General features: G+C 42.7%; 1 protein-coding gene across 1 annotated transcript in view; it reads right to left on the reverse strand.

The window, feature by feature from the left end:
* ass1 (argininosuccinate synthase 1) overlaps positions 1 to 15596 on the reverse strand; it is a 55888-nt gene that overhangs the window by 26637 nt on the left and 13655 nt on the right. The window contains exons 5-8 of the mRNA XM_017724314.2: positions 15487 to 15543; positions 15260 to 15334; positions 13830 to 13900; positions 12811 to 12841 (exon numbers count right to left, since the gene is read on the reverse strand). Coding sequence (XP_017579803.1) covers positions 12811 to 12841; positions 13830 to 13900; positions 15260 to 15334; positions 15487 to 15543 — 234 coding nt within the window. The remainder of the gene's footprint in view (positions 1 to 12810; positions 12842 to 13829; positions 13901 to 15259; positions 15335 to 15486; positions 15544 to 15596) is intronic.

Raw genomic sequence — 15596 nt, forward strand, 5'->3', positions numbered from 1 at the left:
TGTCGATATAAACTAGGCCTTCTAACCTTGGGTCACGCATACGCAAGCAGTATCCTCACCTCTCTGCGTTTGAGTGAGAAAAGCTTATGGAGCTAAAGCTAACAACCAAGCGAAAGCCAACCTGGCAAGCATAACTGACCTTTCAAGCCAGCTCTTCTGCCCGTCCATCCATTTGTTCACTCATTCAACCACAGCTGCCCTCGCTGCAGGTACATCCAACAGTAAAGAGAACAAGAACCTTTGAGACGTCGCCATGTGGATAATATCTTCAGCAAGTGGACACAGTGGACATTACATGACCTGTACATGCAAGCCCTTTTTACTGAGGGCTGTCAATCATGCATGGTCATCAGAATATCAGGACCACGTCCAGATAGTCCTCAGACAGATCTGATTTTATTCAAACGCAGATGAACGCATCATGCACTCGTAAATAAAGCTCCTCTCTTACAGTAGAATCCTGCAATAGGTGGCTAACGCAAGTAAGAAGCAGCTGTGCTACAAACAACGCTGTAATAAACCTTCATAACAAACACTGATAACAAATTTAGAAAAGCTTAAATAACCTGCTTGCTGGGCGTTTTGTCTGGGAGATCCGTCACTTTAGTTGAGGGAGAGGAACGTGAGTATACTGTAGCAGATGTCACTTACGCCTAATTTAATCCCACCCAACTCAAATCAAACTGAAGAAAACGGCAAAAAAGTCATTTCAAAAATCTCTCAACAGAAAAGGCCAACAACACTCACTCTCTGTCAAACTAGAGTGCATCAATACCAGTTTTTTCAGGCCAAATATGAGAATGAGTGCATGTTTTTTGGTATTCATCAATACAGCATCCAATACCATGATGAATTCCCTACTCACACTAAAGTAGTGACAGCAGGAATAACGTCACGTAAAGGAATATCATCATCAAAAAGCTCACGTTTCATCTTGTTGAAGTCTTTTTGGCAGTTGAAAGTCCTCTAACAATTCACAATGATCGATAAGGCTGTTTAATTCAGAACAACACGCTGTGTGTTGAGTACTAAGTAAAGGTGCTGAGAAACTAAGCTGCAGCCGCTTATTAAACATTTACATTGAGTCAAACAGCAGAGCCGCCTTTTCAGACCCTGGTAGCTAATGTCAACTTTTTCGCCTCCGTTTTGCTGGCCTACATGTCTCCACCTGTATAAGGGAAGCGGTTGTGATTGTGTTGGTGTGTGTTTAAAGATGGTCTAAACCAGGACAATGTATTCCTGGTAGGAATATGCCAAGGCAGAGTGTTTAAAGTGGCTAATGACTTTGTGTCCAACCTTCCTGGGGTCAGTAAAGACTTCTCTATGAGAGCACCTGCCAGCTTGAGTCATTCATTCATTAGCGCAGCAGTGTACGCTCAGCTTCCATCACATGGTATCAGCTGGTATCCGATGTCGTTAATGTCTTTTATGAGGTTGAGAAGGAGAAAACGAGCACGATATTGGGCCGATACCTGTAAAGGTATCTATGCATCCCTAGTAAAAACTATGCATAATGGAAGAAAACCATAAAACGAGTAGACAGGTGTTTTATTATTTACATCTACGGTCATTTGTCTACATCATGCAGTCCTGCTGTGACTGAACTGCATCTGATCTTGCATGCAGTGGGGAGATATTTGAAGGTCTATAATGTGTATAATGTGAAGCACACAGGGAAAAGTTTTTAAACGGTCATTCATATTTTTATTAAAATTGTTTACTAATCCCAATTGTCTTACTATCTTAAATCTGCATTCGTTGTCTTATTAATCATTTTCCGGTGCTGAACTGTTTTATTGTATTCTGCACCATTTTGCTCAACAACTGTTAAACATCTTGACTCGCCTTTCCGCTCAGCTGAGGCAGGCATCTCTCCCCTCGTGTTGCATTTGCATGAGGGGTGTCAGAAAAACGTTGTGTCAGGCGGTGGCACCCCCGCCAATTACCCGACATTACTGCGAGATGGCAGTCGATGCGTCCTGAGCTGAAGCAAATTGCAGGGGAACTATGCAAAATAACCACTGGGTGCATTTAAATGGAAACCTTTACCAGACAAACATCATCACTCGATAACTAATCTCCCACCGAGCCAGCGACACACGCAAACGAGTGCCGGCCGCTCTTTACCTTCCTTTTAACTAAACGCCATTTCTGACTGCACTTTTATTTTCTGCTTCAGCACCCTCTGTCACAAGATAAGACAAACGAGTGCAGGGAAAATGGCCTTCCTAAAAGCCATCCGATGTACTATTTTCCAGGGTAAAAATCAGGCACTGTGAATTGTTTCGACTAGATGGAATAAGTTCCCCGCGGTTCCGAGAAGTTTTACACACTTCTGACAGAACCTGGCATGAATAAAATGATCATACTAAAATACTGACACTATTTCAGCTCAGCCACTTCAATGAGCTTATTCAACTCTGAGCATTCGATTTCCAGTTTTTCATATAACTTGAAAAAACCTGTTGCCCCTTACATTGTGTGTAAATTTCATGATGAATGGACTAAAAAAAAACATCCCAGAACGACTTGGAAAAAATTCCGGTTCCATTGACTTACATTAAAAGTAAAATATGTTTTTCCCTTCTCTTGTAAAGTTACTATATTGGAGATATGAGGTTTTGTTCCGACAACAGATCTTTATAGAAGACTTGCTTACAGTTAAAGAAATCTGCATATTTTTCCACAACTCTGACGTTCAGTCTGAGAAGCTGGTGGATGATTTTCTGAAGTAATCAAACCCATTCAGTGGTGCTGAGGTCTGGACTCTGGGGTGGTCAGTCCATCGTTCAGCTTCTTTGTTTGATGTGTCCGTCTCCTTTTCTCAGTGAGGTTCTTCTTGATCCGCTACACGTCCTTTCAGACCCACAGCGCTGAGTGGTCTTCTCCCAGTGGAAGGATGGACAGAAACACCTGTGGATGTTTCAGGATCTAAAGCAGCTTGATGTTCTCCTCTCTCTCAGAGATCAAAGCTTTAAGTGCTGTTTATCTGATGGGGGCGGTTTTGGTGTCGACCAGGTTTTCCAGGTGGTTGTTAGGAGCCCCGTTTTCTCTGTAGCTTGTAATCATTTATTACAGTCCAGTTTTTTGGAAAGTCCTGTTTTTTTCCATTCATTTTTCTTTGACTTTCTTCCGTATGCAGGTAGATTATCTTATATCTGATATTTAGGAATATCTCCTGAAAAGTGAATAACTTGTACTTAATAGCTTTTCTGGATGGAAATAAATGGAAATATACTCTAATTAGACTCACTTTTGTGGTTTATCACACTGTATGACATGCGGATATCTATAAAAGTGAACAAAAGTACTATTGTATGGCTAAACACAGTACTAGCCGCACGTTTTGGCTTGAATGGGATACTATCGTCCATTTTTTTGCCCGAATTCTTTCGCCTCCTGGAATAAATGAAAGAGTTCAGAAAAACCAACACCCCCCACCAAAGCGTTTTACTACCTATGGAGAGTAACCAATGCCCAGCATATAGTCCTGGGACGAAGTTTAACATGGACAAAGCTCAGCACACAATATAGAGGGTGTCTATAGAGGTGGAAAAAAGGAGAGGGAGAAAAGGAGGGATGGATAGAATGTGACCAGATCAATGCATTTCAATTCCAACCCCCTGCAGGTGGACCACAGACCCTGAAAGAGAGGCCGAGGCAGGTAGAAGAGAGAGAGAGAGAGAGAGAGAGAGAGGAAGAGAGGGGGAGCATTGGTGGCAAATGGTCCGTGAACTGCGCCATCATGTCTGCGCTAAGGCGGCTCACTCGGCGGCTCTTTATCCGGCCCGGCCCATATTGTTGTCCTCCGAGGCGCCTGAATGCGCACCCCCGAAAAGAGGGCCGCCACATGAACTTAGAGCAAGTAAATTTCTCGCTTTCCACACGTTAGCTGCCTCATTGCCTTTCAATCAAAGCCCCCGGAGCTGAAAGTGAGGGAGAGAGGTAGAGAGCAAAGGAGAAGAGGGGGAAAAAAAGGGAGGTTTGGGCGGGGAGGAATAGATGGAGGGATGCGAATGAGAGGTAAAGCGGAGAAATCTGGGCACTGGATTGGAAGTGACGTTTAAATCGCCCTGTCTTTTGACTATTGCTCTCTATCCTGGAGCGAGTTGCTGGTAAATTGAGAAGGGGAGGGGTGGGGTGGGGGGTGGCGGTGGTGCGAGAGTCCAACGAGAGTGCGGTTTTGCATTTTAGTGAGCAGAAATGTTTAGGAAGCTCGGTTTGTGTTCACAGCACAGGTTCAAAGTAGCATTACTATCAGGTGGGCTTTGGTTAAAGGAACAGTTCAGTATGTAAAGGGTGAATCATCTGTTCGTGCAAAAGTAATTTATGGTGTTCCACAAGGCTCTGTTTTAGGACCTATATTATTTACAATATATATGCTACCACTAGGCACCATTATCAGTAAACACGGCATAAATTTCCACTGTTATGCCGATGACACCCAGTTATATATATCAAGTAAACCGGATGATAAAATTAAACTTGGCAAGATTGAGGACTGAATAAAAGACATAAAAGATTGGATGTCAAATAATTTTCTGTTACTTAACTCAGATAAAACAGAGGTCCTGCTTCTTGGTCCAAAATTAGCCAGACACAGACTGTCTAACTCAACACTAAAACTTAACAATCTCTCAGTTTCATCAAGCCTATCTGTTAAAAATCTTGGTGTCATGATAGACGCTGATCTCTCCTTCGACACACATATATCTAATATCACTAGAACAGCCTTCCTGCATCTCCGCAATATCGCTAAATTAAGAAATTCATTATCTCTACAGGATGCAGAAAAGCTAGTTCATGCATTTATCACTTCAAGGCTAGATTACTGTAATGCCCTGCTGTCTGGATGTCCCAGCAAAAGCCTTAACAAGCTTCAGCTGGTCCAGAACGCTGCAGCCAGAGTCCTCACAAGAACTAGGAAGTTTGACCATATTAGTCCAGTTTTATCAGCCCTGCACTGGTTACCAGTTAAATTTCGCATTGATTATAAAATTCTATTACTGACTTATAAAGCTCTAAACGGACTCGCCCCTCAGTACCTGAGTGAGCTCCTCTCCTACTATGAACCATCACGCCTACTTAGATCACAAGGTCCTGGCTTACTACTGGTACCTAGAATTAATAAAGCTACATCAGGGGGGAGAGCTTTCTCATACAAAGCCCCCCAGCTCTGGAATAACCTTCCTGTTAATGTTCGGGACTCAGACACAGCCCCAATCTTTAAGTCTAGGCTAAAAACTTATTTGTACAGTCAAGCATTTGGTGACTAGTCTTCCCTGTCAGGTCTAGACCTGCTGGAGTCTCCACTGCTCTGTTTTACTGTAATCTGTGGTCAGCCACTCTTTACAGTACTAACTCTGTTTTTTCTTCTCCTTTCTCTGCCGAGCTGATCAGCTGCCCATCCTGTGCGTCTGATGCTGTTGCCTCTACTGCCTTGATTGGTGCCGCTGCTCACCAGCCTTCTGGACCGGTTTGACCACCACTGAGCTTCTTGCTGTACAGCGCTGTGCAGTCCTCACCCTCAGATCTTTCTCTTTCTTTTCCCACTTTACTATAAAACTTCATACTAATAATGTTTGCTGTCCGGTGTCGACCATAGGAGGATGGGTTCCCCTTCTGAGTCTTGGTTCCTCTCAAGGTTTCTTCCTCTTTTAGGGAGTTTTTCCTTGCCACCGTCGCCGCTGGCGACGCTCATGGGGGCTCGGACCCGGATTTTCTTTCTTCTTTTCTCTTCTCTCTGTAATACTGATTGTTCTGTAAAGCTGCTTTGTGACAACATCTGTTGTAAAAAGCGCTATATAAATAAATTTTGCTTGCTTGCTTGCTTCTGTCAATAAAAGCTAATGCTGCTACCAATTAGCTCTAATTGGCACTGTAAATGACATCATGCTAATTAGTGGCTACAAGCTCCTGTTCCCCTTAAGCCATGTCAGCATGTTTGGTCAAGCTGTTTAACTGTGCAATTTATTGGTTCTTATATTTTGAATATAAAATCAGTCTTGCAAACTATGTAAATGTAAGTAAACTGATAAACTTTTAAAAACTCCTGAAGAATGAGTTACATGTGTTCTTCAAAATTACATTAATTCATTAAATGATAGAATTATAATTATCCCAAAAAGGTTATGCAGTAAGTCTTCGGTAAAAAGGGAAACGTGCTAAAAAGGTGATTGATATTCATTTACTCACTTAAATATATTGAATTTGGCATTTTTAGCTTCAGTACTGGGCAGCAGTTTCGATGAGTCCGATACAGTGGGCTTTAAAAACCTAGGCCAAAAATAAAGACACAACCAAAACTAACAGTTGCATACCTTTGTGGAGTTTTTTTTTCATGCTATTATTTGACAGTAAACAATACCATGAAGTATTATAGTTATAAACTCTTTTACCCCCAAACCAGTGTGGAGTAAAGTCATGCGTAGTAATGACTAGATGCTTGGACCCCTTGTATTGCCGTTCGTGGCTATATGTCCCCTCCGGGAACAATAAAGTACATCTATCCATCTATAAATCTGTCCAGGAATCCAGGACATGACAAGGATCTTTTTTTGAAGTTTAGACCACACATAGCCATGCATCCCTACCCTCTGGGCACAGGCCTGTCCGCTAGGCACCAATAAGCTCACAACCAGCTCAGAGACACGTTGCGTTTAATTTCAGTAACACTTCAGGGCTCCACATCACACCAAACGTCTCTTTGTATTTACCAAACAACAACGTCTCCCTTTCATATAGGTCCTTCAGGTCACTCTCGGTCAGGCCAAGGGATAAAGGATGGGCAAAGGGTCTTTAACTCGGTCAGAGGTGCTGTTAATAACTTCTAATCTGACTGCAGGACACATTTATGGACACATGAAGGGAGAGTCAGGAAATGCTTCCTATGCAGGCTATATAAGGTCATAAGTAACAAAACTCAAACAAACAATAGCAGAATTGACAATTAATTATTAGAATTAAGCGAATGTTTCATCCAATTGCTCCAATTAATGCATTGTGTTGATCACAGTTTCATTCTGATGATCGGATCACTAGATAATTCAGTTTGCATAATTTGAATTGCAATACTGTTCAAAAGTTTAGTGAAATAAATCCAAAATATACTGCATGGCTCAATAGCATGCAACATTAAAACCCATGATATACAAATTATTATATCGCTGTTGTCAGAAGAAAACCTTGCATCTCCAAAATGTTAACTTTACAGGAGAAGGAAAAAACTTGCTTTACTTTTAATGTAAGTCAATGGAACCAGACGTCTTTCCAAGTCATTTTGGGCCGTTTCCTCTGGTCCATTCATCATAAAATTTACGTGAATCATAAAGAACAACAGGCATTTTCAAATTATGTCAAAAACTGAAAAACGACAAAAATGGAGATACGAGGTTTTCTTCCGATAACAACTTGTTATTATGGCAGCGATGGTGACTGTACACTACATCACTATTTTCACTAATATTATGCCAATTTTATTGGAGATAGACATAGAGAATGATTCGAATATGATGCTAATGTTCAATAAGTTTCAAACAATTTGTAGTAAACTGTAAAAAATGTAAAATGTTTATAACGAGCAGAGCTGTAGATAATTCCATAATAAGTGAGAAGGCTGTATAGCACTAAGATTGGACTAATAATGACTTATTTAATAAGCAGCGACCAAATGTTCTGTGACAAGAAATTACAATGAATTGATAATCCTATTTTTGATGTAGAGTTTGATGTAAACATACCACTCCATACTGTCCACATGCTGTCCACCTGTTCACACTGAAGCTATAAGGAGTGTTTACGCCTGAAATGCCCTTTGAATGAGGCAAAAATACAAGGCGGCCAATCATAACAGAGATCACGGCGTCTTAATGGTGTGTTAACAACAACAGCTTGTTTAGATCTAAGGGATGAAGAGAGGTCGGAGAACAGTTGTGAAAAACAAATGACAGTTTTCGGCAAATTACAAACATACGCCCTTTTTAATGGACCTATAGGAAATGTAGGATAATGGCCCTCATTAAAACTCTACTGCACCCATTAGGAGAGCAATTTAAAAAATAAATTAAATCACTTTTCATGCATCAAATGATCCTTGATTTATGTTTTCAGACCTGATTATTTAAATATTAAAGCAAATATTTAAAAGAAATAATATGCGCAGGGGTACTTTGAGTGTGTTGCCTTCAGGCAACATTGTGCAACAATAAGAAGAAATGATATAGAGTCGTGTTCCCTGAAGTGGTGAGGCCTGGCTAAATCCTTTCCACTGCCAGATGATGTTGCTTCTAGGCAACAAACATATTTCTACAAATTCTCAGGACAAAAAAACGACACTGAACGTTAGAAAAGAGGTTTAAATGTGAGAGGATGACCAGGCACATGCTTTTTATTGACTTACTCAAACTCTTAAAGTGTGCATAATGATATTGTGAAGTGAGGAAAATGAGTTTGTTGCCGAGGCAACATCGTGCAATAGAGGGTTAATTTTGACCCTTTTTGCTATCTTAGAACTTTGTTATACTATAAAATGTGACCAGACCCTCAATTTAAATAGCATTTCTATGTACACTGTATACACTGTATGTACAATAATTACTGACAAATGATTCCAAACTCTTAGCACCTATCGCTTGATAGTGTTTGTTAAAATCCCTAAAATCGGTATCACTGACAGTTTTCATATCGGTCAGGCCTTAATCTGACCGCGTCCATTCCTGCACACAGCCCGCCTCGGTCCTTCTCACAGACAGACCACAAACTCCCTCTCTTACTCTTACTCTCTCGCTCCCCCCCCCCCCCCCCCCCCCCCCCCCTCTCGCTCTTTCCCTCTCTCTCTATAGCTCTTTCCCCCCCTCCAACTCGCTCTTTCCCTCTCTCTCTATAGCTCTTTCCCCCCCTCCAACTCGCTCTTTCCCTCTCTCTCTCTCGCTCTTTCCCTCTCTCTCTCTCGCTCTTTCCCCCTCTCTCTCTCGCTCTTTCCCTCTCTCTCTCTCTCTCGCTCTTTCCCCCTCTCTCTCTCGCTCTTTCCCTCTCTCTCTCTCTCTCGCTCTTTCCCCCTCTCTCTCTCTCACTCTTTCCCTCTCTCTCTCTCTCTCGCTCTTTCCCCCTCTCTCTCTCTCGCTCTTTCCCTCTCTCTCTCTCTTTCCCCCTCTCTCTCGCTCTCTCGCTCTTTCCCCCTCTCTCTCTCTCGCTCTTTCCCTCTCTCTCTCTCGCTCGCTCTTCCCCCTCTCTCTCTCGCTCTTTCCCTCTCTCTCTCTCTCTCTCGCTCTTTCCCCCTCTCTCTCTCGCTCTTTCCCTCTCTCTCTCTCGCTCTTTCCCTCTCTCTCTCTCTCGCTCGCTCGCTCTTTCCCCCTCTCTCTCTCGCTCTTTCCCTCTCTCTCTCTCGCTCTTTCCCCCTCTCTCTCTCGCACTTTCCCTCTCTCTCTCTCTCGCTCGCTCGCTCTTTCCCCCTCTCTCTCTCGCTCTCTCGCTCTTTCCCCCTCTCTCTCTCTCGCTCTTTCCCTCTCTCTCTCTCGCTCTTTCCCTCTCTCTCTCTCTCTCTCTCTCTCTCTCTCTCGCTCTTTCCCTCTCTCTCTGTCTGTCTGTCTGTCTGTCTGTCTCTCTCTCTCTCTCTCTCTGTGTCTCTCTCTCTGTGTCTCTCTCTCTCTGTGTCTCTTTCTCTCTCTCCCTCTCTCTCTCTCGCTCTTTCCCTCTCTCTCTCTCTCTCTCTCTCTCGCTCTTTCCCTCTCTCTCTCTCGCTCGCTCTTCCCCCTCTCTCTCTCGCTCTTTCCCTCTCTCTCTCTCTCTCTCTCGCTCTTTCCCCCTCTCTCTCTCGCTCTTTCCCACTCTCTCTCTCGCTCTTTCCCTCTCTCTCTCTCTCTCTCTCTCTCTCTCTCTCTCTCGCTCTTTCCCTCTCTCTCTCTCTCTCGCTCTTTCCCTCCCTCTCTCTCACTCTTTCCCTCCCTCCCTCTCTCTCTCCCTCTCCCTCTCTCTCTCTCTCTCTCCCTCTCTTTCTCTCTCTCTCGCTCTCGCTCTCACTCTTTACATCTCTCTCTCGCTCTTTCCCTCTCTCTCTCTCGCTCGCTCTTTCCCCCTCTCTCTCTTTCCCTCTCTCTCTCGCTCTTTCCCTCTCTCTCTCTCTCGCTCTTTCCCTCTCTCTCTCTCGCTCGCTCTTTCCCTCTCTCTCTCTCTCTCTCACTCTTTCCCCCTCTCTCTCTCGCTCTTTCCCTCTCTCACTCTCTCTCGCTCTTTCCCTCCCTCTCTCTCACTCTTTCCCTCCCTCCCTCTCTCTCTCCCTCTCCCTCTCTCTCTCTCTCTCTCTCCCTCTCTTTCTCTCTCTCTCCCTCTCACTCTCACTCTCTCTCCCTCTCACTCTCCGACAAGTCTCTGTGTGACGGAGCTCTTTGTACTTTACTGTTAACGGTGACATCTCGGTGTCACGGTGTCACCCTGAAATGGGTCCCCTCCCACGTCGAAGCCCGAGGCAGACAATGGCCGCCCCCAAAGTGCCGGGCAGCCCGGAGGCCCAGCTGGGCCGAGCATTCCCATGAAATCAGAAATTATCCCAGGCCGCTGGAAGGACAGGTCACTGTCTGTCTGTCCCAGGCTCCTCCGCAGGCCGGCGCGACCCACCGTGAGGGTAAAAACAAAGACCAAATGAAACTGAAGAGATACAACGCATTGTAAGGGGTGGCCAGGCGGTCACCTGGGTTCACTTGGACGCGACTGTCTGATTATAGACTAAAGTTTGGGTAAAAGCTGCAGATCAATGCCAGACAAAATAGTCAGTCATAGCAAAAGGTCTCTAACTTGAAAATTCAAACCTTCATTCCAGAAAAGAAAAAATCAACTAGGACGGTATCGTAACATATTGTGATTGAAAACCACTTTGAGCTGCATTTAAACAGAGTCCAGACATTTACAGGTCTACCTGATTGACTTTTTTTTTAAAATATGCCCTCAATCCTGAAATGTATGTCTACGACACATTCCGAACAAAGTTGCAAAGAAGAAATTTAAGAAATCCTAGTCCTGTATGAGTGAGGATGGGTCAGGACTCAGCACTTCGCCAAAAATGCAACAGCGAATAATTAAAGAGTTGAAGAACAACGTTTCGCGACGACAGACTACAGACTACTAAAGCCATTTATGAACAATGACCAGTGGTGGACGAAGTACACAAACCATGTACTCGAGTTAAAGTAGGTAAAATATTCCTCCAGTAAAAGTAGAAGTTCCTCCCTTTAGACCTCCACTTGAGTAAAAGTACTAAAGTATTTACCTTCAAATGTACTTAAGTATAAAGTAAAAGTACTAAAAGAGTAATTCTGGCTCTGATCTGGTCCTGTTATCATTTTTATAACCAGACTGGCTTCATGAACTCATTTCAGGTGAAAGTCCTCCAGCGTCTCTCTTGGTAAACCAGGCTTTTAATAGAACGTCATTAATTAGTGACGCTGACGTCTATTAAAATGATCATAAGTATTGATGATTGGTGCTCTGGCTTTGCGCTTCTTTCGTTTTGACGTGTTACGTTTTTATACACACAGAAACCAAAAGGAATGACAGATTCCTCAAAATGTATGAGGAAAAAGTCGGATATTAGACTCTGAAATGTAGTGGAGTGAAAGGAAAAAGTTGCCCAGAAATGGAGAAACTTCAGTACAGATACACCAAAAATACTAAAGTACAGAAACTAATTACATTTACTCAGTTGCTCAGTTACTGTCCACCACTGAAAATGACCAGAGACACTTCTAACTTCTCTGGGCTTGAGCTGATATGAACAGAATGAATGAAACTGATGCACAGTGGAAACGTGGCTTGTGGTCTGGTGAGCCAATATTTCACATTGTTTATGGAAATAACAGACGTCATGTTTTTCTCACCAAAGAAGAGAAGGACCATCTAGATTATTACCAGCATAAAGCATGAACAAAAAAAAAAAAGGACAAGCCACATTAAGCACAGAGTGCACGATTGCTGGCCTGCCTGCAGTCCAAGACCCTCTTCCACTGTGAACATTATGAAGGACAAAATACGACAATGAAAGCCCTGTTCAGTCACACAGCTGAAGACACGCATAACAGAAGCCTGGCAAGCGGTGCCAATAAACTGGATCAATTAGTGTCTTCAGTGCCCAAATGATCATCAAGTGTTGTTAAAAGGAACAGAGAGGTAACAAAGTGGTAACATGTCCCTGTTTCAACTCTTCCAGAACGTGATGCAGGCAATAAGTTTCAACTGAGCTTATATTTTTTCTGTGTGTTGAATCCATTGCATGCAACCAGCCCGCATGGCTCAGTCCAATGGTCCTAGGACAATTAAAGCTTAATCCTTGTCTGGTGTTGCTTTGTGTGACCCATTTTCAATGTTTACCAAAAAATGTATTATTATTTCAAGCTCAGATTCTTGGGCGTTGCTCATTTTCTGTGTATAACATATAAAATAACCCATTTTCAGAGCTTCACTCTGTTCACCCCCCACATTTATACTACACATGTGGTGTTGGGCTGAACCCGCGGGGGGGTAAAAGTGTGGAGGTGCTGTATCCTTCACTCTGTTCTCCTCCCACATGGCCTTGCATGTGTGTGTGTGTGTGTTTGTGTGTGTGTGTGTGTGTGGACACCATTGACAGGCTGCTGACTGGCTACAGCTGCTAAAGTAGAACCCTGAACACTTGTGATATTTTAAACATCTTCCATTTTTTGACATATCGTTGTGTCCACCAGACCACTACAGTAACAAACACATCAACACCACACCACGGTTATAGTGGATCCCTTTCAAACTTGTTTTACAAGAACTTAGAGAGCAGGAGCTTTTTTTTACCTTAGGATTCTCCAGTATTCCAGACTCATAGCTGAGGGGGACAAAAAAAGACATCAAGTGTTACAAAAGACTGAGTCAAACTCTGCGGCAGAGCCATTGCGATTCATTGATTCAGCAATCTCAAAATAACACCAGTAGCTTATGAAACTTAAAGGAATGTTCCACTATAATCTTTATCTGTAGCGTTCGGTCGATTACCACAGACATTTTCCTGCACTTAGTAAAATAACAGAAGGCTCATTGATTTAAAACACTTATCATAGAAGGCAATGGGCAGATGCCGAAACAAGCATCAGATTGAATTGAGAAACGCTGGAGTTTATCAACTGCCCTATGGCTTCTATTATGCTTTCTGTTCGTTTCTACATGTACAATTGGAGGCAAAAGTATGGGCACCCTGTAAAACTACATTTTTTTGATTGTCCACATGAAAATACGTTTACACATCCTCTAGAGGACACATTTTAAAACCTCTTAAAATCCCAGGATTATTACATATATGCAATAATAATAATTGTATACTAGTATTTCACTCATATTATGCTAATAGCTTATTTTTCAGTAACTACAGGGACATTAATGCAAATGAGCTACTGCAATGGTGGGCCTTTAGTAATGGTTCTACGTGGAACTATGAACACTCAAAGAACCATTTGCGTGATTAAATGGTGAAATGGTTCTTCGAGCTTGATATTGTAACAACAGCAGAACCCTTTGTGGCCCTACATAGAACCTACAGCACGTTCTCCATCAATCTGAAGAACAATTTCACCATGCAGAGACCCATTTAATTACGCAAATGGTTCTTTGAGTGTTTATAGTTCTATGTAGAACTTCTTTACTAAAGAACCCTTGAAGAACTGAACATGTCTGTAATGAATCATTAAACGCATCACCACTTGATGTTAACAGTCCAACACAGATGCAGTAGATAGAGATTAGGTTGAAAACAGCTGGAGAAGTCCCTTACAGTTGGGTTTCTCGTGCAAGCCTTCAGTTTCTGGGGTGTGATATCTCACCTGATATGCATGAGATTGGCGTCCATGCTCCAGGGGGCCTTTGGGGTGACGGGAACAGGAATGCCATGTTTCTGAAAGCAGGACACAGAATAAACACACCACTCACATCATTTAATCCACAATTAAAGCCCTTTTTATGTTAACCTTTTTAAATCTAACCATTTTATCGAGTTATTAATCTTGAGGCTTACGCAGTTACCACTATAAATGATTCCGTAACTACTGTGACGCTGATGAGGGGGTTGGAAATAGGTAGAACTTTTAGAAATTGAAGGGTATGAAGCCATATTTGGGTTCTTAGAGGCAGGCAACTAAAAGCATCTGTTAAATAAGGACCTTTATAAAAGAAGACATAGAAAAAGATAAGCAAAGTGCACCCAAGACCCTCACTGAAATCTATACAGAAGGTCCAGGAACCCCCTTGTGCACAGAATAAGTTTGACCCCCGGGGCGAGTTACGCCAACAGAGATTAAGCTTAAACGTTTTTAGTAAAGCGTTTAGTCTTGTTGCTCCATTACTTGAAATTCAGATAAACTCGCAGCTCAGATGGTTTAAATTTATAAAACACACCAATCGGGAAAGACAAAATACTGCACATACATAAGCGGAGCTATTAGTTATTAGCTAGTATGCGCATCCATGAAATAGATGAAACCCACACCATCAGGATCCATTTAATGCTCGTTTCTTTGCATTAAAACTGCATGTGTATGAAGTCAATATACTAGGGCTCAAACCCATTTCTTCCTTGTACCCCCACCCCTTGTTTTCGAGCGTCACCCTAACCCCTTGGAACTGAGTTACAGGGTTGGTATACGTTGGTATACGAACCCTCAAATAAAAGAGCATCACTTCATTAACAGCTACCAGCGCTGCTCTGTAGGCGACCCTGCCCATCTGCAGGGACAGCAGAGGAGGGGAAAGTTCAGCTCCTCACTGCTGGGCTTTAGTCACATTTAGGGATCATACGCCTTCAAAGAGGGGGGCAGTTATTTATTATCACCCCCCACTAATTCTTCAGTGATATGAAGCTGAAGTCAGATATTCTCCAGATTCTTGTTCAGATTTTCCCGTTCCACCTTAAATGGTGCAGCTGTTACATTCTGGCGCTTCAGGCATCAGAACTGCTGAACTATTTAAGGTGGAACGGGAAAGTTAGTTAGATACCGAGACGAAAAACGACCAAAATACACTGAAGCAGCACTCAACTAAGATAATACAGTGACTATGGTAATTATTTAACAGTGAAAATTCTCACATTTGTGGGATTCTTTGGTCGCTTGCACGCTGCAATCAAAATGAGTAGCAAACTAATCGGACTGCTTGTGTTTGGTCCAGTTTCAGTTTATCTCGTTTGTTAAAATAATACAAAATGCTTTAATGTCCACCAATAACCCACAGTACAACTAGGGTTTGGACATTTTGATACCTCTGCATACTCCATGAGGTCCTTTCGGCCACGGAAACGGTTGTAGAATTCAGGGATCCTCCACGGAGCGATGATCTGACATTGGAAAAACATTTGCTCAACAGACAAAACATAAATGCAAACAGTTGTGGAAGAGTGTAAAGACTACATGGAGTGTATACACTGCAATGAATGTATAAAGAGGGAATGGAGTCTATCTACACAGGAGTGAGATGTCCAGTACCCACCTTCACTTCAGGGTAGAGGGCATAACAGGTCAGCTCAAATCGAATTTGGTCATTGCCCTTAAAAAAATGGAATGACAAAAATGATCAACCTTATACAAATACAGAGATCT

The sequence above is a fragment of the Pygocentrus nattereri genome, chromosome 23 (assembly GCF_015220715.1).
Source record: "Pygocentrus nattereri isolate fPygNat1 chromosome 23, fPygNat1.pri, whole genome shotgun sequence".
NCBI lineage: Eukaryota > Metazoa > Chordata > Actinopteri > Characiformes > Serrasalmidae > Pygocentrus > Pygocentrus nattereri.